This window comes from Leucopleurus acutus (genome assembly GCF_964270905.1).
Source record: "Leucopleurus acutus genome assembly, chromosome: 3".
Classification (NCBI taxonomy): Eukaryota; Metazoa; Chordata; class Mammalia; order Artiodactyla; family Delphinidae; genus Leucopleurus; species Leucopleurus acutus.
The window spans coordinates 71264957-71291143 of NC_139145.1; the positions used below are offsets into that span (position 1 = coordinate 71264957).

At 40.3% G+C, this 26187-nt stretch overlaps 1 protein-coding gene across 1 annotated transcript; it reads left to right on the forward strand.

The window, feature by feature from the left end:
• The first annotated feature begins 4152 nt into the window (after positions 1–4152).
• LOC309959358 (glutaredoxin-like protein C5orf63 homolog) lies at positions 4153–9970 on the forward strand. The gene is made up of 3 exons (XM_082835601.1): positions 4153–4270; positions 8379–8435; positions 9078–9970. Exons 1-3 carry the CDS (start codon positions 4157–4159, stop codon positions 9252–9254), a joined length of 348 nt encoding a protein of 115 aa, XP_082691727.1. The 5' UTR covers positions 4153–4156; the 3' UTR covers positions 9255–9970.
• The last annotated feature ends 16217 nt before the right edge of the window (positions 9971–26187 follow it).

Consider the following 26187-nt stretch of genomic DNA (forward strand, 5'->3'; position numbering starts at 1 on the left):
GAATAATCCTTAATAAAGGCTCAAATGACCCTGGCTTCCTTCTATGCAATAATCAGTTGTTTTAATGGTATGTCCTTCAGTGCTTCACAGGGAAAATTCTATATCTTGCTTCAAGGAGGGCTGAATTGGTCCAGTGAGTCCTCCTCCATGTTGTTATTTGATTCTGCCATAAAGACCAATGAAGTCGGCCTCAGTTTTGTTGAAAAGCCAGCATTCCCTTTCTCTTTCAGGGTGATCCATGCCTCTGAGCGGCAGTGGACTTGAAACAGCAGGAGTCACCATCTTTATTGTTAGGCTGTGGAATTTGTTTTAGGCACATTCTAAATCCAGTGTTACGCTTTTTTTTTTGTCTGTGACAAAGGTGACCCAATTGTGCTTCTTTGATATTATGAACACATCTCTTTTTGCTCATATCACAGAGGCATGTAACAAAATACAGAGGATAAAATTGTGTCTTTGTGTATAGTAAGGACACACACTTCATGACTAAATTCAGTGACATAATCAAAATGGTGCTGTCCTCCCACAGTCATGAGCCAACAGGCATAGACTACCTTTCAGAGTATTTCTTATAGTGCTGAGATACTGTTCAAAAATAATAGAACTGGGCTTCCCTGGTGGCGCAGTGGTTGAGAGTCCGCCTGCCGATGCAGGGGACGCGGGTTCGTGCCCCGGTCCGGGAAGATGCCACATGCTGCGGAGCGGCTGGGCCCGTGAGCCATGGCCGCTGAGCCTGCGCGTCCGGAGCCTGTGCTCTGCAGCGGGAGAGGCCACAACGGTGAGAGGCCCGCGTACCGCCAAAAAAAAAAAATAAAATAATAATAATAATAATAGAACTAATGAAAATGTCACATTGTCAGAGTAGCCAATATTAAGATTTTACTTCAAGAAAGCATGATGGGGTGACTGTGACATTGACAGCAGTGGTGTTAGGGTTTGGGGTGTTCCAGTTGGAGTGTATCATTTTTCAGTTTACTTTTTATTTCTAGAACAAAGTGAACTCCAGTGTTCAGAACTTTAGCCATAATATCTTATTTCTGCCTAGGAGAGGTATGGGAATTCTTTTTTGTATCAGACTCTAATATAATTTTATAATACAGTGCCAACAAAGAAATAAGTTAATTTAACAATGTGGTAAAACGCACGTGTCCTAGTGCGCTAGAGCATTTGGAAAATATGCAGGTAGTAAAATTGCATAATGCTAATGCATTTCTCAGTAAACAAATGTGCCATGTTTAAGTGATTAAATACATATTTAAAAAAAGGAGAAATAGAGACTAACATGGAAAAGAGAACTAGTTTTAAACAAGATGGTTGTGGCATCTCTGAAGACTTTACTTAGCTGTTTGGGTTGGTTGAACAAGTATTCTAGCAAATCTGGAAAGAAAAGCAACTCTGTTTACTCTGACAGGTTTTATTTGTCTTGGTTGCAACCAAGACCACATGCTGTGTTTTGTCACGTTGGAAATACTGAAGCAGATTTCCATTGTGAATGTGAATTTTTTTTTTTTAACAAAAGCCTTAACACCTCAGTCTCCACTCAGTTAGGTGAAAGCAGTAAGTTTTCCATTCCTTACCAGCCTGACATCAATAAATCTTAAATCCCTCCACCAAAAGCACACAGCTGCCATTCACTGTCCTGGTTGTAACCTTAGGTCACTGCCTTAGATAGCCTGCTCTTTCTCATTTCCAAGAGCTATCTTTCTACCTTTACTCTCACAAAACTGATTTTTAAAATTTTCTTTCTCCTTCATTTTATACAATTTCTTTAACTTCATACCCTAGGAGGGTGTGCCACTGTTGGCATAAGGCCTTGCCAAAACCAACGATGCAGAAATTTCTACCTGTCGTAAACATGGCTAGCATTCCATTGATACTTCCCCTTCCTTTTTTTTTTTTTTTTTTTTTGCGGTACGCGGCCTCTCACTGTTGTGGCCTCTCCCGCTGCGGAGCACAGGCTCCGGACGCGCAGGCTCAGCGGCCATGGCTCACGGGCCCAGCCGCTCCGCGGCATGTGGGATCCTCCCGGACCGGGACACGAACCCGCGTGCCCTGCATTGGCAGGTGGACTCTCAACCACTGCACCACCAGGGAAGCCCTCCCCTTCCTTTATATCCTCTGTAGACAGAGCCATGTTTGGAAGCTATTGTCTCCAACCACATTCACCTATTGGACTGTTGGTTCTGCTGAATTTATGGAACATATATATACCAGGGCTTATCACTTAGTTGAAAGCAGCACAGCATATTGTGAAATTGTTTAGATCCATTTTCCTCCTTAGAATAATGCTGGGTCCTTGTAAAATCCTTATCACATTCCTTTTTTATGCATTATCAGGACCATTTAGTTAGCAGGGAGATCCAGGGAGAAGTGGAAGACTAAGGATTTAAGAGAGAAGGAAAGATTATAGTTTTCACAGATCAAGTCTAATCCTTTTGTCCCATCTTCTTTACTCTTTTTTGATATGGATTTAGTGCTTTTCTCTAAAGTCATATCATTCTGTTTGAAATGAGTTTAAAGCTAATCTTATGCTGAGAAGCCTGCTCACCAGTAGAGATTAGTACATAATTATTACAGGCATGCTCTCTGGAGCAGAGCAGGAGGAGATTCAAGGTGGTGGTGAAGGGGCTGGGACCAGCTGCAGCACCCTGGCCTGCATCTTGTGGACACCGTGAGGAGCACTGACTTTTAGTTAGGATATGAGATCCGCCCACATAGTGACTGCTGTGCACACTGAGTGTCTGATCAGGGTTAGAGGTGAGACTAAAGACGGAGGGAAAGGCTCACTCCAGTACTATTAACATTCGAACAACTATTTGAACACCTACTATGTACCAGGTTAATTGTAGATGCTCGGGAATATTGGGGTGAACAAGTATCTGCTCCTATGGGACTCATGTTGTAGTAGAGGGGACATATAGGTAAAGAAATAATTTTAGATAGTGAAGGATAAAAGAAAACTGCAGCAAGATATGAGGAAGAAGAGTGGTGGACTGGCCCACATTGGTAAGGTAGTCACTAAGGCATCTCTAAGGAGGTGACATAAGCCCAGGCCAGATGAGAAGCTACTTAAGAGTTTTTCATGCAGAGGAACAGCAAGTACAGAAATCCTGATGAAGAAATGATCTTTGGTTATTCAAGGAACAGAAAGAGAATCTTTGTGCTGCAAGTTGCCAAGATAAGGGAGGGGAAACTGATAGATGAAGTTGGAGAGATAAAGAGAAGTTAAGAAATGAAGATATCAGGAATGAATTCATGCAAGGAATATTGATAAGTGATAAAGTCAACAGTGCATATGTGTTTTAAAAGTGAAATCATCATATCTGTAGTTTAAAGGACAAAGCTGGAGGCTCAGTAGAATACCTAGGAATAAGTAGGGTGTCTTATGTCAAGCAAAGTAGCAGGATGAGAGAGCTTCAAAGCCTAGTGTTTGACATGCTGCTATTACCAAGCTGTTCTTATTGGAATATCTCCAGTAGAAACACTAGTACATTTGTGGATGTTTTAAAAAATGATGACCATCTCCTTTTAAAATACTTCTTAGAAAAGCTGAGTAGATTTTTGTTTTTGACAGGTTGACTCAGCCTAACCTCCCCTATAAGTTCCTCTAAGGACAGCTCTGTGTTTCCCCACCTCTTGCAGCAGAGGGGCATAAATCTCATAAGTAATAGCCTTAACCTTCAGGTACAGACTTGTGCTTCTTGCTTACTATCTCCTTTACCATGAAGGTGGCTGGGCATTGTTGAATGCTTACCTATAAGATAAGCTATCTCTGCGAATAAAAACCATTTCAGGAAACTTCCCACATTTTAGGGGACCATCAGGATGCTAGCAAAATCTGCGGGTGAAATTTAATTTTTTATTCTAATTAACAAACCCATGGAATTTGCTTACAGAAACCAAGTGATTAGACATACAACTAATCCATACATTTGGATTTTTTCCCATTCTAAATTCTAAATTTGGAATACAGTGAATATTGAGGCATCATGAAGACTTGCCAAACATCTTGGCCTCTCTGACACTCCTGGACACCAAGAAGCACATCTGAAGTCTTCAAATTCCATCATAGATTTGCAGCTTACTGTTTCTGTTATAAAGAGCAAAGTCTAGGGCACATAAGTTTACTGTCTCTTTTTCTTTTGGCAGAATTAAGATGCTCTGGTTTCAAGGAAATAGCATGCAACTTGCCAAACACTCCTTTCAACTGCTCTTGAGAAATCTATCTGCCTCCAAGACTGCTCTCCCTGTGCTAACCTTATTCACAAAGGTACAGAATAAAAAGTAAAATCACTACTTTAAAAACATAAAGGATTAAAATGTTGGGTGAAGAAAGTTGTACATTTAAGAAAGGGGAAAAATGTTGAAAGGAAAGCAATGGTATAAATTTTCTTCAGACATGCTCCTCAATTTTTCAGTTCCAGTTACAATAGTGGTAACTCTTTATCCTACCCAGATACTTCATTGTGTCACTGTTATCAGGAGGTAAATTAATATATTTAATCGTCATCTGATCCATACATTGAAAGAAAAGAACTATCAGATGTTTACAAGTGTATCACTTAGAAATATAGTCAACTCTTATTATTTGTGATAGTCATGTTCTATAAAGTCACCACGAACACTGAATTAGCACGTACTGAACCACTGCTCCTAGGGCAAATATAGGGTTAGGTTCCTATGAGCTTCTGGTCACAACATTTTTGAACTGATCAATACATAACCTTGTTTTATGTGTGTTTCCATTTAAAGGCATCTTATTTAACATATATTGTTGATTCATTAACACTGAGCTCAGGGCCAACAGCACTGTAACTTATGCCTGAACAAAGCTTATCTAACAAAGTATTTTCTCTGTAAGGCACATCACAGCCTTCTTATGCTTAGAAACATTGGACAGCACTTCAGCACTATGCTTGGGCCATTTTAAATTGCAAAATAACCAAGAAAAAGCACAAAAATGGCACTAAGTAGAAAAGGACACTTGTTTACAGTATGAGAGCTGGAACAAGAAGGCAGAGCATCATCTTGTCCCACCTCAGCCAGAAATGTGCACTTTGAGCAACTCAAATTTTTCGCTGCTCTATGCACCTGCATGTCTGTGAATGACTACAAAAACTTGGGTATTGATTTTAGGGTTACAAATAAGTTTTAGCTAATAGATGAATTCGCAAATACAGAATCCACAAATAATGGACTGACTGTACTTATTTTCTTACCCCTAACACTGGTTTTAAGCTATAAAGCAAGTTTAAATTTTTAAGAGCTTTTCCCTCTAAAATTTATAAGACAAACATTATGGATTTCCTTTTGCTAGTTAACATTACTTTGTGTGATTTGTAATCAAAAAGGAAATAAAGTTCAGGGTAATAGAATTACCTTTAGTGAATAATACTGCAATTCAAACAAAAAAGTCTCTTGTTTGATAGATTTTTTTCAGATTTCAGACATTTTAGCAATTTGAATATATCTGACAGTTATCTAATAACAAAGTTTAAGTCTTTTAAAAATTTATTGAAAATAGTTAATCTTTACTTTTCATATTCATAAGTATATATTGCATTATTATGGAACAAAACTATTTCATCATTTGTGTCTATATATGAGAAATGTATGTGAAAATTAACCACAAAAATAAAATAATCCCTTAAGGCTAATGGTGCTCACTCAGCCTAACTATTCTGCACTATTTTTCAGTTTGAACAACAGCCAAGTTAGCCAAAAACATGTGCCAAAGCAAAACACACTAATCTTCCATTCAGCTTAAAATTTGTACCAAACCCTTCATTTGTGTCATTAGACATATAATAAGACATTATTCTCACCTCCCGGAGTTCACAGTCCTCTGAAAGAAAAAGTACAGTATCAGGTCTCTTTCAGTTATAAATAACAGAAAGTACTACCCAGAGTGGCTTAAACAAAAAAAGGATTTTATGGGTTAGTCTGGTTTCAGGAGTAGCTTGATTCTGAAACTTAAGCACACTACCAGTCTCTTCAGCACTGCATTCTCTAGGTTAAATCAGTTCACACTCTGGCTCTTCATATGGATAACTGCAGCAATCCCAAGCCTCAGATCTCACATTTCAGGTATCTACAGAAACTCCAGCAAAACCCTCACACTATCCTTTGGCTCTGATTGGCCAATCCCGGAGCCATTTGTAGTCGAAGGGCTACGATGTGCTGGATGCCTCAGCCTAAATCAGGTGTTCCACCCCCATTCAGGGAGGAGTCAGCCACACGCTGAGAGCAGTTCTGTAAGGCAAAAGCACAGCATTCTTGCTACAAGAAAGGGGAGTGGGTGGTAGACAGCCAACCCACCAAATGTCCACTACAATTCAGGGATAGGGTAAGTAAGTGCTGTATTGGCACCACTGAAAATCCTAGACAAGGATGTACAAGTGTTCCAGACCACTGGGTCTTGTCATTTTTCAGCTCATAGATTTCTTTAAAATTTGATGACCTTTCCTCATAAAAATATATACAAACGTGATAATTTGCCCAGACTTCCATAGTCCCTGGGTTGTTTGTTTTATTTTGTTTCTGGCTGCACTGCACAGCTTGTGGGATCTTAGTTCCCCAACCAGGGTTGGAACCCAGGCTCACAGCAGTGAAAGCATGGAGTCTTAACCACTGGACCACCAGGGAATTCCCGTTCTCTGTGTTTTAAAAAAAATAAAATAAAAAACCTGATCCTAGCTCTACTAAAGTTTTTTTTATTATAAAAGCAAATAGTACCAAATTTGGTACTTCTGCAATTTCACTGGTTCTTGTTTTGCTTTTAAGAGCCTCTCTTGACTTTTTGAAACTTTCTCAGAGAATTTTAACGTGGTTATCTTAAAAATCAAAGACTGAGCTTCCCTGGTGGCTCAGTGGTTAAGAATCTTCCTGCCAATGCAAGGGGACATGGGTTGGAGCCCTGGTCCGGGAAGATCCCACATGCCATAGAGCAACTAAGCTCGTGCACCACAACTACTGAGCCCATGCGCCACAACTACTGAGCCCATGCGCCACAACTACTGAAGCCCACATGCCTAGAGCCCGTGCTCTGCAACAAAAGAAGCCACCACAATGAGAAGCCCGTGCACTGCAACAAAGAGTATCCCCCGCTTGCTGCAACCAGAGAAAGCCCACCGCAGCAACAAAGACCCAACGCAGCCAAAAATAAATAAATAATTTTTTTAAAAGTCACAGACTATCCATAATCTATTTATCGATAATGCTAAAATAACATAATGAGCCCTGAAGCAGAAAAATACGGCCAGAAGGACCTTTCTGAAGGAAAACTGTCTTTTGATGATCCAGGTTCTTATTTCAAAATAAGGTGAGTTAAGCTGGAGGAAGGGCCTCCATAACAGCTCATCTTTTCCTGTCATGTTAAAAAGCAGCTTTTATATAAGCATCAGTAATGTTGAATCTATTAGCTCATACAAGAGAACCTATAGTAGTACCTGTTCATTGAGTCAGGCCTGAGAAGCCTTTAAAATCTGCCAATGATCCATAGCATTCTCGGCAGACTCCTCCTCTAGATGGTTAGGGTGCAAACAACAACGGGCACTAAAACTCGCTTGCTCCTAAGGTGGAGAGTTAGTCGGGAAACCTATTGCTGACACTTGTAATGAGAAAACTGACGAAACATTGAAGAGTTGGTACAATCATCACCCAAAGTAAAGAGATTTTTCCCTTTTAAAGATGGGACGATCACTATCTAACTCCATCCCAATGGGTTGTTAGGAAAAACAGGCTTGGGAATCCCCTGGCAGTCCAGTGGGACTTTCACTTTCATGCCATGGGCACTTTCACTGCCATGGGCCCGGGTTCAATCCCTGGTCGGCGAACTAAGATCCTGCAAGCCGTGCGGCGCGGCCAAAAAAAACAAAAACAAAACCAAAACACAGAAAAACAGGCTGGCAAATCTCAGTGCCCCCCAATCAAAACAGACTTTAAGACATTCTGGTGATGTCAGCCAGGCCTGGAAGGTGCTCCTGACCTAGGAAGGACAAAGCCCTAGGACTATAAATGATATGGAAAATAATGTTCCTAGATATCAATTAGATGAAGGCAGTAACAAAAAAATGTAAGCATCTAAATGTATTGTGTGTACATATATATACACACATATATGTGTAACAAGTATAAGCATCAACATTTAGTAGATAGATTTGTCAAGAAAAATCAAAGCACAACTAAAAAATGCTGAAAGCCCATTTACCATGAAATACTAGCTATTTATAAGATTCTGTGGCAGTGTTTTGCTTTGGAAAATAAAACAGTATAACCTGGTAGAAAACTGTCCTTTAAAATAAGTATAATCTGCTTCTTGTGGTTTTTGTCAGGCTGAATGCCATTCTTTGGGTTTAATGGCTTTTTTCGTCCTGTAGGATCCGTGCCCGCTTTGTGATGAAGCCAAGGAAGTACTGGAGCCTTATAAAAACAGGGTAATATAATACAGTGTGGCTTTATGTATATGGAATAGATACTGTATGTAGTATAAAGTATCTGCCTGGATCCTTTAAGAGATTGAATGATTTTTTCATTTAAATTTTCTTGAGAGAGATTTTAGTGCTGATTTCCATAAAAGTCATTACACCTAAGTGTTTTTCTCTGAGCAGTACTGGTTTTCTTACTCTGACTCTTAAAATGAGTCAAAGTTAACTAGCAGGTACAGCATTTGGGCCTTCTGTTAAGTTTTTGTCCCTATTCCTTTTATCTTATGTTGTCATTTCCATGAAAGTGTTTTCCTGTAGCAAACCATGACACCTTTCCCAATCTTACAGCCAAAACATGTCTTTCTTGATTCTCAGGCAGCTTCCCAGTTGGGACATTGTTTATTTCATTGGGAACTGAGTAGTACCTGGATGCTGAACCTAACAGATGTAACAGAAAAGTAGCAAAATTAGGGAATGTAAAGAAATCAATCAGGTTATGGAATTCAGGGTCATTAGCTGACTGTGGACCTCAAACAACAACAGTAAAAACCTCTCAGCATTAGAAGCAGTCTGGGGATCAGTTTGTCACTACAGCCGTTGCGTTGTTCCATGTTCTCTGAAATCTAGAGCTTTAGTCTGTCTCTGTTTCAGTTTATTTTACAGGAGGTGGACATCACACTTCCAGAAAACTCTGCTTGGTATGACAGATATAAATTTGACATCCCCGTCTTTCATTTGAATGGCCAGTTTCTGATGATGCATCGAGTAGACGTCTCAAAACTTGAAAAACAGCTCCAGAAACTTGAGCAGCAAGGTGCGGGAGGCTGATGAACGCCCTCAGGATTTTCCACCCTCTCTGTCCAGAACTCATTTTCCTGAGGAAATGACTGTGGTCTCATGCTCCTTTTGCCACTTTCACACAGCTCTAAGGATGTTCTGAACTCAGTGGTGCCAAATAAATGGTAATATTCCTCTTGTGATTAATGTAAGTACCAATGTGGGAACTGTTTACCTGTTGGCATTTTATAAAATAAGAGGAGTGTATTGGCAGGGAGGGGATGATGGAAGGCGGGAGAAATCTACTTGTTTTATTTATTTTTCTCCTTTGTATTAGTATGGAAGCATTTCACATTCACTGGACAGAGCCGTTTATAGGAAAAATGCTCTGTGACCCTGTTGCTGCCCTAAGGGCTTAACTTTTTTTTTTTTTTTTTTTTTTGCTGTATGCGGGCCTCTCACTGTTGTGGCCTCTCCCGTTGCGGAGCACAGGCTCCGGACGCGCAGGCTCAGCGGCCATGGCTCACGATCCCAGCCGCTCCGCGGCATGTGGGATCCTCTCGGACCAGGGCACGAACCCGTGTCCCCTGCATCGGCAGGCGGACTCTCAACCACTGCGCCACCAGGGAGGCCCAGGGCTTAACTTTTTAATGAAAGAATAAATGTTCTTCCACTTGGTAGATAAAGTGAAATGTGAATTGTTAATAACTGTGCACAGTCAATAAAAGGATGTTTTAACAAATACATCTGCATGAAGTCTATCTCAGAGGAATTTAATAATACCTGTTTAAAATTAGAGCTCTTTTTTTTTGGATAGAAGAGAATAATTATCCTAGCCAAAGACACTTCGTTTGAGAAAAACAAAAGACTTAAACCCCAAAATGTATATAAGAATCTCAACGTGCTTTACAGGTAGTCAGTAAAGTGATTTGTAATATTTGAGTACTGCCTTTGATAGTTTTTCAGTTATCATCAACTGAGTTAATTCAGCTATTTTTAAGACAGTGGTTTTATCAAGTTTTAATATCTTGGGGAAAATTCACATCTGACCATAACTGAACAGATATGTCATCTAAAGAAAAAATATTCTTCACCATTTTATGTAAAGTATTAAAAATGTAGTTGCGTACTCTTATTTGTATTTAGTCAGGTTCAGCCAATAGAGGAATGGATTCATTTAAAAACAAAACTGCCTTTTCCTCTTAAAATTGCATCATTGCAATTTCATCTGCAATGAAATTCTTTTGAGACCTATTTCAATGAATTTGGATAGTGTGATTCACTTAGCTAGTTTTTAATTTTATCAGTATGAGTTAGTCTTAGAAATTAGAGAATTTTAAAGCTAGCCAACCTTAGACATTGTTTAGTCCCGCCCCCTTCATTTTATACCTGAAGAGGACTCTGACATTCAGAGAGTTTCAGGAAGTTAGCTAAGGTCACACAGACAGTCAGATATCAGACCAGGTCTTGGCACCCATCCCAAATTTCTTGTACTACCTGGGTTCCCTGCAGGGGCCTCGTGTTATCTCACGTAAAGCATTCTTAACCATTGTGGATTCAACACAAATTAAGAAACAACTTTAAAAGCCCTCCAAAGTAACAATAGGAAAAAAAAATCTTACAATTGAATGCCATTGTTTCTAATTTATAAATTTTTGGAACACATCTTATTTGATTTTGTAAATATTCATTGAGCCCTGTGGTAGGCAAAATTCTAGGGTGACCCCAATGAACCATTACCCTTGTATTCCCTCCCCTTTGAATATGGGTGGAACTTATGGATATGATGAAATATCCCTGCTGTGATTATGTTACAGTATGGGGCAAAAGGAATATCATCCGGGTGGGCCTGGTCTAATTAGGTGAGCCCTTTAAAAGCAGAGTGTTCTCTCTCGCTGGTTGCAGAAGATGAAATCAAAGAGATGTGCTCCCGCTAGCCTGGAAGGAGGCAAACATGCTTCCTTCCATGTTGTGAACTGCCAACAAGCCAAGAAACTGTGGGCAACCTCTAGGAGCTGAGAGTAGTTCCTGGCCAACAGCCAGCAGGAAAATGGAGACCTCAGTCCTACAGCTTCAAGGAGATGAATCCTGTCAACAATTAGTGATCCTAGAAGAGAACCATGAAACCCAGGTGAGAATCACAGCCCTGGCTTACATCTTGGGTTCAGCACAGTGGGAATTTGATCAGAGAATCCAGCCACACCACGCCAGGACGTCTGATCTGCGGACTCCATGAGATAATAAATGCGTGTTATTTCAAGCTGCTAAGTTTATGGTAATTTTTTACACAGCAGTAGAAAACTAATAGAAGTCCCTACAACACTGAAGGTGGTGGGAGTATAAAAATGAATAAGGCACAGTCTTTGTCTTAGAGACACTCACTGTCTTGGGCAGCAGAGAGAGGAAAGTTAATAAAGCACTACAACATAGTGCTGTGAGAGCTGGAGCTGAGACATGTAAAAAATGGTACAGCAGCCAGATGAGGAAAGTAGCAGGAAGGCATCATAGAAAATTAGACTTAAATTAGGTGAAAAATAAAAGAGTGTGGAAGGGAATGGCATATTTAGAAAATGTCAGGTGGCTTTGTGTAGCTGGAGTGAAGGTGAGGGGAGTGAAGAACATGAGACTGATAAGAAAGATTGGGGTTCACGTTGTGAAGGACCTCAGGTAAGGTGGTTTTTGTCCCTGCAGCAGTATCCTCCCTTATTTTCTGCCCTCATCCAGAGTCAGCCCTTCTGTCTCCTGATTCCTCAGAGGTATCTGGCCTCTCTATTCTAGCCTTTCTCAGTCTTTCTAGTCCTCAAGCCTGCTAAGCTCAGAAGTCCCCCGAGTAGCCCTTCAGGACATTCACATCTTCAATATAATCAGGGGTGAGAGGGCCATAGACAAGATCGCCCTCTTATGTATCTTGGCACTGTGTATTCCTTTCTTCCTGCTCCAGACAGCTTGAAAGCTACGTGGGCCGTGTCCTAGGATTGTTGATCAGAGAGTTTCAGGGTCTGCTGAGCTAAGGAGGAGAGAATCCATTGGTTCCCTTCAGAAATCAGGGCTGGCCAGAGATGCTGTAGGTTTGTGTTTTGGAGCAATTCTTGCTTGAGTATAGCCATGTGGTCATAGGTGTGTAGGATGTACACAGACTTCATCCAAACAACACATTTCTGACATTAGAATTTCAAACAAGCAAACAAAAATCCTCCACAAACTTAACAGGGTGTTAAAACTAAAGTGTTGGCTGAGGCACCAAGGCACACAAGGTGCTACGTTCCAAAGGAAATACTAGATCACATAAGGACTGCTGGATATTTGGAGGATTTTTTAAGAGAAAAATGTGCTCTCACCTCCCACCAAAGTAAAAGCTTGAGGTCATGTAATGTCAAGAAAAAGGGACATGAGTGGAACTCATCAGAAAGCCTAATGTATGTCTCCGGGTAGGAAGAACCTGGTGGTTTAGCTCCCTTCTGGAAAATCATGTGAAAGAAGAGCTTGCAAGCACTTCTGGTGTAGAGCGAAGGAGGGAGTCTGCTGCCCTGAGTTTGTCCAAGGAAGAAGGGAAGAAAGGGAGTGTGTGTGTATCTTCATGGATCGATGTGTGCCAAACGGGAGAGAGGGCTGGCTGGGGAGAGCCTTGGGTGCGGGCAGGCCTCGGAAGAGGTGAAGCAGAGCAAGACTGGCTCCTCGGGGTTGAGGAAGTAGGCGGCTGCTCAAATGGAGAGCGCATTTGCCTGAATCAAGGAAATGGCAAGTGAGACAACACCAGCTATGAGTGCAATCTCCAAAGAACCTGCAAAAGTCTCTGTGAAATGTGGTCTGCTTTAAATATTTCTCAGACCCAGAAAGCTGGAGGCCATCTTACAACTTCATCACTCAAGGGACCACACTCCTGCCCCTCCCTGCTTCTCCCACCTTGCCCCACCCCAGCCCCAGAAGGATCTTGCTCCTGCCAGGAGCAAGAAGAGAAAGACCTTCCCCTTCCACAGCTGCCCACCTGCAAGTGGCTTCTCACTGGGATAAGGGTAAGACTTAATTTTCAACCAAGTTCCACATTATATAACACGGGAATAGATGCACCAAACAGTATTTAGAGTGACCAAGGACTTTCTGTTGCCTAAGAATGCTCGAAACTGTCCTAACACTACCTAGTTTTTATTTTATCCTAGACAGAGTGAGAAACTCCCCAGTGAATACATTTTATAGGGATAGTGGGAGACATAAATAAAAATGCTTCCTAATTGTATTCCATATTCAGAGCATTGATTACATGTGCCTAATGTTTTTTACCTAAAGATCTTCAATGAATTTAATTATTCTTATTTGAGAGAGGAATGTGGTCATGTGACTAAGAATCCTGGAGACTTTCAGTAATCCATCTGGTCCCAACAGCTGGCAAACGGAAAGGCAGCTATCTAGAAACATGTCATCTAAAACCGTGGTGTGATTATCCCACTGTTGATAAGCATCAGACAATGTTATGTCACTTATAGTCATTTTCCTATGATATTTGTAGCAGCAATTACTTTTCCTTTCTAAAATTATATTTAGGGATTGATTTGTTTTTAAATAAAGACTGATTTTGACACAAGAAGCTCATAATATTCTCCCAGTCCCAAAGGAAATAGTGATATAACCTCTTTTTTTTCCTAAGCTAATGCTTTAAAAAGAAGTGGTATTAACATTGAGTTTGGGACTACATATTGCTGCTCTTGATTACAGTGCTGCTTTCTTCCAGATGTCTCATCATAACATCATAAGGGCTTACCGGAACACATAACTCTTTGGCCAATTTATTGAAGGAAGCAGGGGTTCACTCAGATGAGGGTTATTTTGTTTGTTTGCTTATAATAATGCAGAGACTCATAGAAACCTGACAATAGGAATCACAGTAGGGCCAGGCCTCAGGAAATACTCTTAGAGAGCCACAGAAGGGATGCAATGTACAACGCAATAAATATAATGAACACTGCTGTATGTTACCTATGAAAGTTGTTAAGGCAGTAAATCCTAAGAGTTCTCATCACAAGGAAAAAATTTTTTTCCTTTTATTTTGTATCTATATGAGAAGATAGATGTTCAACAAAACTTACTGTGGTAATCATTTCATGATGTATGTAAGTCAAATCATTATGCTGTACACCTTTAACATTCAGTCCTATATGTCAACTATATCTCAATAAAACTTGAAAAATAAAGCATTGGATTAATATGAATTTTTAAAATTCTTTTAAATATAAATGGTAAATTTTTTTAAAAAAAAAGAACCACAGAAACTGAAGCAGCACCCTACTCACAGTGCCTCAGCTTCTTTCTCTTCCTGCTCTCATCTTGCTCACCGGCTCCCCTCCTTACTCACAGTATCTGCTTTCTTATAACCGCAGCTTGCTCATGCCCGCCATTCCTGCTGACCCTTCTGTTCAGCAATACAGTGATCCTAGTCTCTCAACTTCTCTATTCTGAAACTCCAAAAGAGGAATTTTACTCAACTTGTATTTTACAACCAGCCACCCAAATCATATGTTGGCTGATCAAGCCCATAGAAAGAGCCACCCTTGGATCAGGCACCCATCCCTGGCCCAATCAGCTATGGTGACCAAGCTCATGTGGTATGCAAATCATAGTCACTGCCCACTCAGCAGAGCCTGAGAGCATGGCTGGCAATGATCAGCAGCTCTGGTACACATCCCAAAAGTTTAACAGCATGTCATTCTACCATATTCAAGAGAAGTCAAGAGTTTGGTAAATTCATCACTCCTACTCATGGGAGTGATAAGGATTTGAACCAGGGCGATGGGAGTTATACAGAAAGAGATATTTAGGAGTCAGGTTGACAAAACTTCATGACTGACTGGAGGGGGTAGGGGAAGAGTGAGTAGAGAGAAAGCATGAAGTCTGGGATGGCTCCCAGTCTTCTTGCTATGGCTAGTGAGTAAATCTTGGCACTTCCCATTCCCTGGGAGTATAAGAGGAAGGTGAGGTTAGTTTTTGGTTGTATTTGGATCTAGATGGGAAAGGTGGGCTGTGCTTGTGAGACATCCAGGTAAAGATTAAAGCTGGAAGTTCAAATCAGAGGTCTGGGCTTGAGGTACAGATTTGAGAGACCCCAGAATATGGTAGGAGCAGCATTTACCTGGCAGATGAGAAGAAAAGCAGACTAGGACCAAGTCCTGAAGGGAATACCAATCTTGACTGCATGGGAAGAGGAAGGGCCACTGAAGGAAAATAATAATGAAAGGTGATAGACCTAGAAGTGGGAAAGTTCATCCAATTTGTATTATCCAATTTCTTTCATAATTTGATAGTAGTAGGGACTATTCTAAGCTCTGGGGATAGAGCTTAGAAACAAGATAACCTAGGACTCTACTCAGGGGTTTGCATTCTAGAGGGAGAGACAGACAATAAAATTATCGCAACAAGAATAACAAAATAAAATAACCTATATCTTGAGGTCAGAGGAGGAGTTTTTCCCAGAGTAACTGACAGTATCAAATGTCAATCCAGCTAGGATGGGGACTGAAAAGAAGATACTGGATTTGAAAATTAGGAAATCAATGCTGTGGTAGGTTGAATAATGCCCCCCCCCAAATATCCAGTACCTAATCCCTGGAACCTGTTAATGTAATATGGAAAAGGGACTTTGCAGATGCAATTAAGTTAAGAATCTTGAGATGAGGAAATTATTGTGGATTATCCAGATGAGTTCTAAATGAACCACAAGTGTGCTTATAAAAGGGAGAAAGAGAGGGATTTGACTACAGAGAGGAAACAGGAAATGTGCCAATGGAAGCAAGAGGTTGGAGTGATACATGAAAGGGGCCCTGAGCCAAGGAATGCAAGTGGCCTACAGAAGCTAGAAAAGGCAAAGAAACAGATTCTTCCCTAGAGACTTCAGAAGGGGTAAACCCTGCCAACATCTTGACTTTAGCCCAGTGAAACTGCTCTCAGATTTCTGGCCAACAGAACTGTCGCAGAATAAACTTGTGTAGTTTTAAGCCACCAAGTGTGTGGTAATTTGTTTCAGCAGCAATAGGAAACTAATACAACAGGTAACTTGACCTTATTGAGAACAATTTTGGTGGGGAGAGGGAAGAAGACGTAGACAAAGAAAACTGCATATGGATGATGAGTGAGAGGTTCAGAAGAGATGGCAGGGTACGTATCTTCCAGGAAGTTTTCAAACATACCTCAATTGACCCTCTAAGAAAAAGCATCAGAGAAGAGCTGAAGACCTGATTAATTGATTAGCTCAAATCCCCAAAATGGTAAGCAGTGATGGGCAAGTACCATAACCTTCAATCTATCTTAGAAGAGCTAAGCAACTGGGCAGCAGAGTTCGGGGGCTTCCAGAGCAACCCTTACACTGGAGAGTAAACCACGGCAATCCATTCTAGTCTGCAGACATGCACCAGACCCAAGACTCTTGCTCACCACAGAGACCAGAATACTTTGATACTGTGAGCCAAAGTCCTGCATCTGGCACAGATCTTATATCTCTCTACCAACACAGAAACCCATGTCAAACCACTGAGGTAGAGCCAACAGAGAATGGCCTCATCTGGCCAGTCTTTAATTTAGGCACTGATGTTTCACATTTTACCTCCCCTTTCAGGTTCAAAAAGAATGACCACCAAAGCCACAGTACTTCTGAATTCTAAAGCCTAGAGCATAGAGCTTTGGAAAAAGGGGGAAATATTAAAATCATACAAAAGATGTAGAACAACTCATAGGAGCAGTGCCAACCTATAGATTACACATAATAAGAAGAATCCAGCCATAGGCATCCCTTCCTCATGCCAAAATGTTATATTTGAACAATTCTTGATGGAAAGTTTTCTACCCTCAGAAACAGGGTACACAGCATATTAAGAAGAACTTTTCTTAATGATTCAGAAACATGAAGAAGTAGAAAGGATACAAGTTAAAGGCAAGTTCAGCCTAAGGTCTCATTGTGCTACTCACAATGTACCAGTGTGACTCAACTCCCCTGAGAAACACTGATGGCCTTACTGCAGCATTGCATTGTACAAAACCCCAGCAGTGATCCCACGTCCTCCCAACAAGGTCAGTCCATGCTCTGCCCACCAAAGCAGGAGAGAGAGAAAAACAAATCATTAAAAAACACTTTCCTCAAAACTGGGTTAAAGCATACGATTGCATCATGGGACTAGGTTAACTATCAGTTGGTAAACTCCCTTACTCGGGACAACTTATTCCTTGACCAGGTAAGGAAGGTGTTATTGTATGTTCTTTGTCAGGAACTTAATGTCAAGACAAGAAAAATGGGCATCTATTTATAATCTGGATAATAAAGAGGCATTAGAAATTGGGGAAGAACTGCCAGAGGAGCTAAGATTCAGGAATTAACTCCACCTGTCCCTACATTTTCTTTGTAAAGTTATCTTCAAAGTAAGGCCAGCAACACTCTTTTAAGGTTGGGGGAGATTAAGACATTAGGAAACCACAGTTTGTGTTATTTACTCCCATTGTGATTGCTGACTTCTAGTATCAGCGTTTTGTTCTGCATGACAGCTCCCGTCTTGCAAACTAGCAAGATTCCTGAATGTGGCAAGGATCCTGCTCTGTGAAGCATTTTCAAGTTAGAGTTTTTTAGCAATGTCATATTTCTCTAAGCCAGTAATAAAGGTTGAGAAGGCAAAGGATGCCATTGAGTTCTCACCTAATAGCACAAAACAACCTCCTAGCTGGCAGGTGCAGACTGTACATCCAGGGTGATCATGACCTTTGAGTTACAAAAGTATTTTTTTAAATCTCTTTACCTTACCAAATAACTTCAAAAGATAAAACGCAATTTAGAGATTAGCCCCCACTTTTGCTCTATTCATTTAAAGTGGTGTTTTCTATTTGTGTATATTGTGACTACATGGAAAATACAATATTTCATTTCTTGATATTTTTTATAGCCTGTACACAAAGTGAGGTCAAAAGGATGCCTTCAAGAGAAATAAAGGACACTACAATCACCCCAAGTAAATTTTCCAGGAGGAGGAAGGAAGAGTGGAATAGATGATTACAAATACTTAGAAAGAAGCATGACTTTGCTAATGGTGCAGAGCCTACAATTATGTACAATTCCCTACTTAGACTTTTTAGTTGTGCTGAACATAGAAAAAAGCTAAATGATGGGGAGGAGAAAAAAAGAAAGGGGGAAATTTAAGCATTCAATGTAAGGTGTTCATTTAAATGGAGACAGCACCTCACCATAAGGGGGCAGTTAAGAGTCTGATAATCCTGCTGGTATCCTATCGTCAAATCATTTTTTTTAAACCATGAATCTGGGATCCTTAAAAGTCTTCTGTATTATTCTGAAGTCAAGAATGGTTCCTCCTGCTCACAAAACATGATCACTTTTCACTGATATTTTTTAATGCTCCGACTGGTTTTGCATATGTGGAAAAGATAAATCTTCAAATCTTGGAAATAAATCTTTTTCCTCCCTGCCAAATCCATAGTATGATCCTAGTCTATCACTGACAGCAGCATCAGATAAGTAGACCTGCCTTGCTTGTTTAGAAGTGTGCTGTGATTTTCAGCAAGTACAAGACTGTAGTTAGAGACCCAGACCGAGACATATTCAGAGCACATTACAAATTCTTTTTGGTTCTATCCTGGAGGTATCCCCTGAAGCCCCAGTTTGACTGTGTGACTCATTCATAGCTGACGTCCTCCCAAATCGGGTGTCTCAGTGAGGGAAGAGAGGAAGCCTTTGGGACTTGGGCTTCAGCAGGTGACATTAAGATTCAAGACCAGATGACTGCAGGGCCTTGCCTCTTTAGATTCCTGAGGTCTTCTCCACCCCTCAAACTGGAGATGAGTCTACACCAGAATCGGTGCACTGGGGGAGAGGGAGGCAAATCTGAAGACTTAAGACGAGCAAACCGCAGAATCACTCTGAGGCATCAGAAAATGTAGTCTGAGATTCTACAACAGCCCAGACTTTTTTTCCTTGTTCCTTTTCATCATTTATAAGTAAAATGTGGAACAAGCAATAGGAAATAATAGTTACACTACCTAGAGTTATATCGCGTTTTCTATGTTCCCCCAACTTTTATTTTTTTATATATATATTTTTTACTTTTTCCTTTCAGAAATCCTGGGATATAAATAGGGCCACAATTGTTATCCTTATTTTTGAGATGAGAACAGTGAGGTGCAGAAAGGGGAAGTGGCCTCCATCAGGTCATACAGTGAGTAAAAGGCATCCCAAGGAAGAACACCCAGTTCTGCTCTCATTTAATCCAGAAATTTTACCCTACTGGCTTTAAGCGTCCCTTTCCTCCTTTTTCCTTTGGTGGTTCTCTTTTGAACATGATCCCTCACCAACTGTGGAGTGAAGATGGATCCCTGTTCAGGGTTGCAGAGAACTGTTGTTTAAAGGTTCTCCAAGGGGCGTGTTTCCATTGCTTACCTACCAAGCCAAAGTTTGAATGTACATTCCTTCATCAAAAAATCTACAAACAATAAATGCGGGAGAGGGTGTGGAGAAAAGGGAACCCTCTTGCACTGTTGGTGGGAATGTAAATTGATACAGCCACTATGGAAAACAGCATGGAGGTTCCTTAAAAAACTAAAAATAGAACTACCATATGATCCAGCAATCCCACTACTGGGCATATACCCTGAGAAAACCATAATTCAAAAAGAGACATGCACCACAATGCTCATTGGAGCATTGCAGTGATAGAAGTCCCTCAGAGGTATCTTCTAGGATTCCTCCCACCCGATACTGCTGTAATTAGCTCTGCTAACAATTGCGATTGAACACAGCTAGTTGTAGTCATTGTTCACCGACAGGCACAGATATGAGCCACATGTTAGCAAGTGGTGTTCTAAACGGTGTTCCAGGCTTGGTTAAACTCATGTAAGGTACTTATTGGAAATGCTGTTCCCAAACTCGGCTAGCAGCAGGCAGTGTCATGGCAACACCTTCCACAGCCCCCAGAGATGGCCATAACAGATCCCCAGTGAGTGTAACGCCATGCAATGAGAGAGACTTGGTCTATTTTGACCTTGCCCAGGAACTGGCTGCCCCTCCTTCAGATGGAAAACATAGGTGTGGCCCTGCACGATTATGAGAAAAAGCAGTCTTCGTCTTCCTGATCCTTAAGACTCCCCCAGTTTCAGATCTTCCCTATAAGAACACTTGTAAGGGAAAGTTACAATGTGTGGTACATTCAGCCTATGCTTTTCAGAGGCTGTGCTCTTATTAGAAGCAAAACAAAATGCTGCTTACTAACACCTGCCCGTGAGGACCGAGCCAAGAGGCAACGTGGGTGTTGGAAGGAAGGTGTTGCCCTGGCAGTAAATCCAAGTTGCTCACACCAAAGGAAGTGTTTCTAGGGAAGCTATCTGAGCAAGAGGTAAATACTTAGTCATTCAACAGGCCATAAATAACTGCTTCACCTCCAACAAGTGGAGGTCTGATTCCAAAGAGCTCACAAAATGGGGTGATAGCATTTCTATTCATTCCACCCTTTATTCACAATATACATTCCTTCATCAAAAAATCTACAAACAATAAATGCAGGAGAGGGTGTGTTGAAAAGGGAACCCTCTTGCACTGTTGGTGGGAATGTAAATTGATACAGCCACTATGGAGAACAGCATGGAGGTTCCTTAAAAAACTAAAAATAGAATTACCATATGATCCAGCAATCCCACTCCTGGACATATACCCTGAGAAAACCATAATTCAAAAAGAGATATGTACCACAATGCTCATTGCAGCACTATTTACAATAGCCAGGACATGGAAGCAACCTAAGTGTCCATCAACAGATGAATGGATAAAGAAGATGTGGCACATATATACAATGGAATATTACTCAGCCATAAAAAGAAACGAAACTGAGTTATTTGCAGTGAGGCGGATGGACCTACAGAGTCTGTCATACAGAGTGAAGTCAGAAAGAGAAAAACAAATACCGTATGCTAACACATATATATGGAATCTAAAAAAAAATGGTTCTGATGAACCTAGGGGCAGGACAGGAATAAAGATGCAGATGTACAGAATAGACTTGAGGACACGGGGAGGGGGAAGGGTAAGTTGGGACGAAGTGAGAGAGTGGCATGGACATATATACACTACCAAATGTAAAATAGATAGCTAGTGGGAAGCAGCCACATAGCACAGGGAGATCAGCTCGGTGCTTTGTGACCACTTAGAGGGGTGGGATAGGGAAGATGGGAGGGAGGCGCAAGAGGGAGGGGATATGGGGATGTATGTATACGTATAGGTGATTCACTTTGTTATACAGCAGAAACTAACACACATTGTAAAGCAATTATACTCCAATAAAGATGTAAAAAAAAAGAAATTAAGATTCTCTGTAATCAAATCCTTGTTGACAAGGTGTTAAAAAGCTATAATTTGGCTGCTTGCTGTTATTTCAACAATAGTTTTTACATTATGATTCTAAATAACTTAACAAAAAAGGACCCAGCCTTTCTGTGGTCTAAAATACCCTGCTGTATATATCCTGTGCCTTCTCACCTACTCCTCAGTTCACAAAATTTTATGATTCTACTTCTTAAATGTTTTCTCAAATCTGTCCTTGTTCCAGTGCTCACTGCTGCTGTCATAGTTGAGGGCTCCATCATGTCTTGCCTATACACTACACTAGCCTAGTCTCCTAAATGGTCTCCCCTGCTCACTGCCCTCCCACCCCATCCCCCATCGACCTCATCACCACCTCCAATTATCCTTCCAAATCACAGCCCTAACCAAACCACTCACAAACCTATCATGGCTCTACAAAAATGAAAACCAAACTGCAGAACTTAGTATGGCAGTAAAAGCTCTGCACCTAGCCCCCATCTCCTGTACCCTTCACGTATCCTAAACTTCATCTTCTCCAGATAACTTGCCCTTGCATGAAAGCATCATCACTTTGACTACATATTTGAGCATGCCTTCCTTCTTTACAAAAATCACCCTTTTTGACTTAGCTCAAATGCCATTTCCTCCAGGAAATTTTCCACCACTTTCTTCCAGTACATACTAATTAATCACTCTTTTCACCAAGTTCATATAGCACACACATATAAAGTGTGTGTGTGTGTATATATATATATATATATTTACTGAGATATGATTCACATACCATACAACTCACCCATTTAAAGTATATGATTTAATCATCTTTTAGAATAGTCACAGAGTTGTGCAACTATCACCACAATTTTAAAACATTTTAATCACCCCCAAAAGAAACCCTGTACCCAATAACGGTTCCTCCCCATCTCCTCCCCCGGCCCAACTCCCCAGCCCTAGGCAACCACTAATCTATTTTCTATCTCTATAGATTTGCCTATTCAGGACATTTTATATAAATGGAATCATATAATATGTGGTTCTTTCTGACTGGCTTCTTTCATTTAGCATAATTTTTTCAAAATTTATCCATGTTGTAGCATGTATCAGTACTTCATTCCATTTTATTGTTGAATAATAGTTTGTTGTATAGATATACCACATTTTATTTATCCATTTATCAACTGATGGACATTTGGGTTGTTTCAACTTTTTAGCAATTATGAATAATGCCTCATATACACTTTGATTATCACTTAATATGTGCAGCTTAGTATTATAGGGTTTTGGTTTTTTTGGCCTATGTCTGGTTCTATCACTTGATTATAAACTCCTTGTGGACCAAAACCATTATTTTACTCTGCAATCTCCACATAGCAAGTATTAAATAAGTGTTTGAAAAATGGATGAAAAGGCAGATACTATAGGTTCTTAGTATGCTGATCATACAAGGTACTCAGAATAAAAACATTAGGGTGGACCCAATAATAATCCCAGAGTGGACCCGGTAAGTTTACCCAGTAAATTATAACATTCAAACAATGTTAGTTCTTAAATAAACTTTCATCTCTGCATTATTTCCTGGAATTCCACACATGTATTCCGCAGTTGATTATTTCATGGAGGTAGTTCTTTTGCGAATAATAGTTGTTAACTGGTGGGCAGAACCTGGGAGACACCAGACCTTTTCTCCTAAATCGACTCCACGATGTCTTATTGTTGCTTGACTGAGGTTATGATTCTAATCTACAGTAGCGGCTCCCAACCTTGGCTGAGCATCAGAATCCCCTCCCTGGAGCTCTTTCAAGATACACATTATCTGGGTCCCACTTCCCAGATTATGATTCTGTACTTTGGGTAGGGGCCCAGGTGCTCACATGTTCTTAAAGCTATAATGATGTCTCTGATACACAGCCAGGTTCAAGAATTCCTATTTCAAAAGTTGCTCTGAGGTTAAAAAGAATTAATTTTATAGAGCATGTATGAGCACTTTACTCCTGGACTGTATTTTACTCATCGTGGGATCATGCCCATTAATACTACCTAACATTTATAAGGCACTTTTATTTGGAAAGAGCTTTGAAGTCATCTTTTATTAGCTAGGCTTGCATGCTGGGTGACCTTGTACAAATCACATAATCCCTTAGTATCTTAAATTTCCTCAAATGTGAACTGTAGGCGGTAATACTGACCCACCCTCAAGGGGTACTGTGGAGACTAATCGGGGACTATAAGGCACTCAGCAAACATAAAAATGTTACATGCATGCTTATTAGATATGAAGTCCTAGTCACAGCCTTTAAAATGAGACAAATACCAAAATAAACTCTTAAACAAGACTTCTGCAACCTTCATTGTCAACTGAAACATCCTTTCCCAGCACTAAAGTACAGCAATTCTCTTTCCACTAAGACTAGTAAGCAGAAATAATCTGCAGTCACAAAGAAAGAGCTAATGATAGCAGCAAATAAATATATAAAACAGTCCTGAAATATAGTTTGTTAACCTTCTCATTTATCATTCATAATGCAATTAAAGATTATATCTATAAATACACTCTTCTGAAAAATATTCTTAGAAAACATTTGGGCATGTTCACACAAGTCTTTAAGCTGCTGCTGCATACTCACTGTTGATGTTAAGCTTGAAGCTGTTTCCAACATTGCTGATGGTTTTTAATGTGGTTATATTTAGCCTCCCCTGTCTCCCTCACGTGGCTGGAAGAATATATGGTCAAAATGAGACTTTGAGACCTATCTCAAGTTGGGGGTAGGTAAAAATGGGGAGGCAGAGGAACAGTCTCCAGCCTTGGAATCAGAGACAAATCTCATAAGGATGATGACCCACAACTAAGGACTCATTTGCACTATATTTTCAGCTTCTTGGAAAAGGTCAGAAAACAGACATGGTTTTTCTTTTTTTTCTATTTTGCTTTGAAAGGGCCACAAAAATTTCAAGGGCCGGGTCCAATTACATATTCCAGTTCCTTTACAATTGAATAGTTCCTGTGACTCTGAATGTGAATTAGTGCCCTCATGCCCACCACAGCTGATTTGAGCCAGGAATCCCAAGCAAGCATGAACTTTCTGGGGCCACTTGACACTGACCATGCTCTTTCCTCCTTGGGCCTCTGAGGGTTTTGGTTTTATTCCCAAGGGAAGTTGTCTCCTTTGATTAAGCTCAGGACCTGCTAACAATTAAATTTATTGAGTACTTATATCTGTGGATAATACTGTAATGCTTATTGTGGAGGCTACCAAGAGTTCCTTGATAGGCTTACAGGGTTGCTATAACTCAAGACCTTGGGTCCTTGAGTCAGGACAAGACCAACAACCTCCCCACAGAAACTCCTAGGGTTTGGTCAGCTGACATACTTGTTCCTTGGGGACTCCTAGACTGGCCTTTGGCAGACATCAAGTTGAAATGTCATTTAACTTCTCACACAACATTTTCCTACCTGCGATATCCCATTAGCCCTCTGTGAGAATTCAGAAGCTCCTGTGTAAAGAGCCTCCATACAGGAAGCCTATTGGTTGGGGAAATTATCTATTTTGCATAGTTATTATTTTTTAAATAAGGTTAATTCCAGCATGTTTCTACCTCAATAATCTTTGAGAGTCTCGGCATTTTTGCTGAACGTCTTAAGGGGAGAAAGAGGCATGTAGGCTTCATTTCAATGGTTAGGAGAAATTAATGCTAATACATGCCTTCAATGGGATTCACTTGGTACTCTGAACACTTTCTTCCATCAATACGGAGAATCCCCAGAAGTACCCATGGTGGATTTTTCTTCTGTAAAGAAATGTAAAAGGTTACAATAAGTTGTCTGATTTCCTGTGAGTCTTTCAAAGTCCTGTTTTCTCCATATCTCAAGGTAAGGGTGCCAGCTTTGCAGATCTAGAAGTCAAAATATTATGAATTAGTTTCATCACTTTCCTCAGTGAAACACAGGTCACCACGTCTCAGCCCATTGCTTTACTTGAAATCAGAGGGAAAAGTCATGCATTTTAAGACAGGAGAAATCAGGTACAATTTTCTGGTCTAGTGCTTGTTTCCCATATCTTTCACAGGAGATCCTTAAGATCTTAAGATCTGAGATGAAATTTAATCATCCTTACCTATTAACTGTACTTTCTTTCAACTTCTTAAAACACACACACACACACACACAAACAAACATGGAGAAACACTCAACCATTTACTCATGAATCTATGGCTTGGGTCATAAAACACAATCTGGGCAAAGCCAAACAAGGCACTAGAGGGTTGAGAGATAGGAGAATGTTGTGTATTGCATCTAGAATTTTTAAATGCCCCATTTTGGTGGTTCCCACTTGTCTTCATGCAGAAAGTCAAAACTGGCCTGTCATTTGTGGTAGATATTTACCCTGGAGGAAGACTTCCCTGACTGATCATGGATAGGCATTTTCAAAGAAAACTCTTCCACAAAACCAGATTGAGATAAAAAGCACCCTTGTTACCAGACGTTAAATTTTTTCACTTTTAATTTTTATGTCACCTAAACATTCACCCACCTCCTTAGAGCATCTCTTTATTCCTTTACAGAAAGATTTAAGTAAGCAATATTTTTCCTTGCTAAATATTTTTGGGTTAACAGTAATGCTTCTCTCACTTGTATTTTAGTCCTGATGATTAAAC

Excerpts from the sequence above, each read along its gene's own strand:
- LOC309959358 (XM_082835601.1), top strand. The coding sequence starts at position 4,157 with ATGCTCTGGTTTCAAGGAAATAGCATGCAACTTGCCAAACACTCCTTT. Across the intron at positions 4,271-8,378 it reads TGCTAACCTTATTCACAAAG|GATCCGTGCCCGCTTTGTGA; the intron begins GTACAGAATAAA and ends TTCGTCCTGTAG. Across the intron at positions 8,436-9,077 it reads TGGAGCCTTATAAAAACAGG|TTTATTTTACAGGAGGTGGA; the intron begins GTAATATAATAC and ends TCTCTGTTTCAG.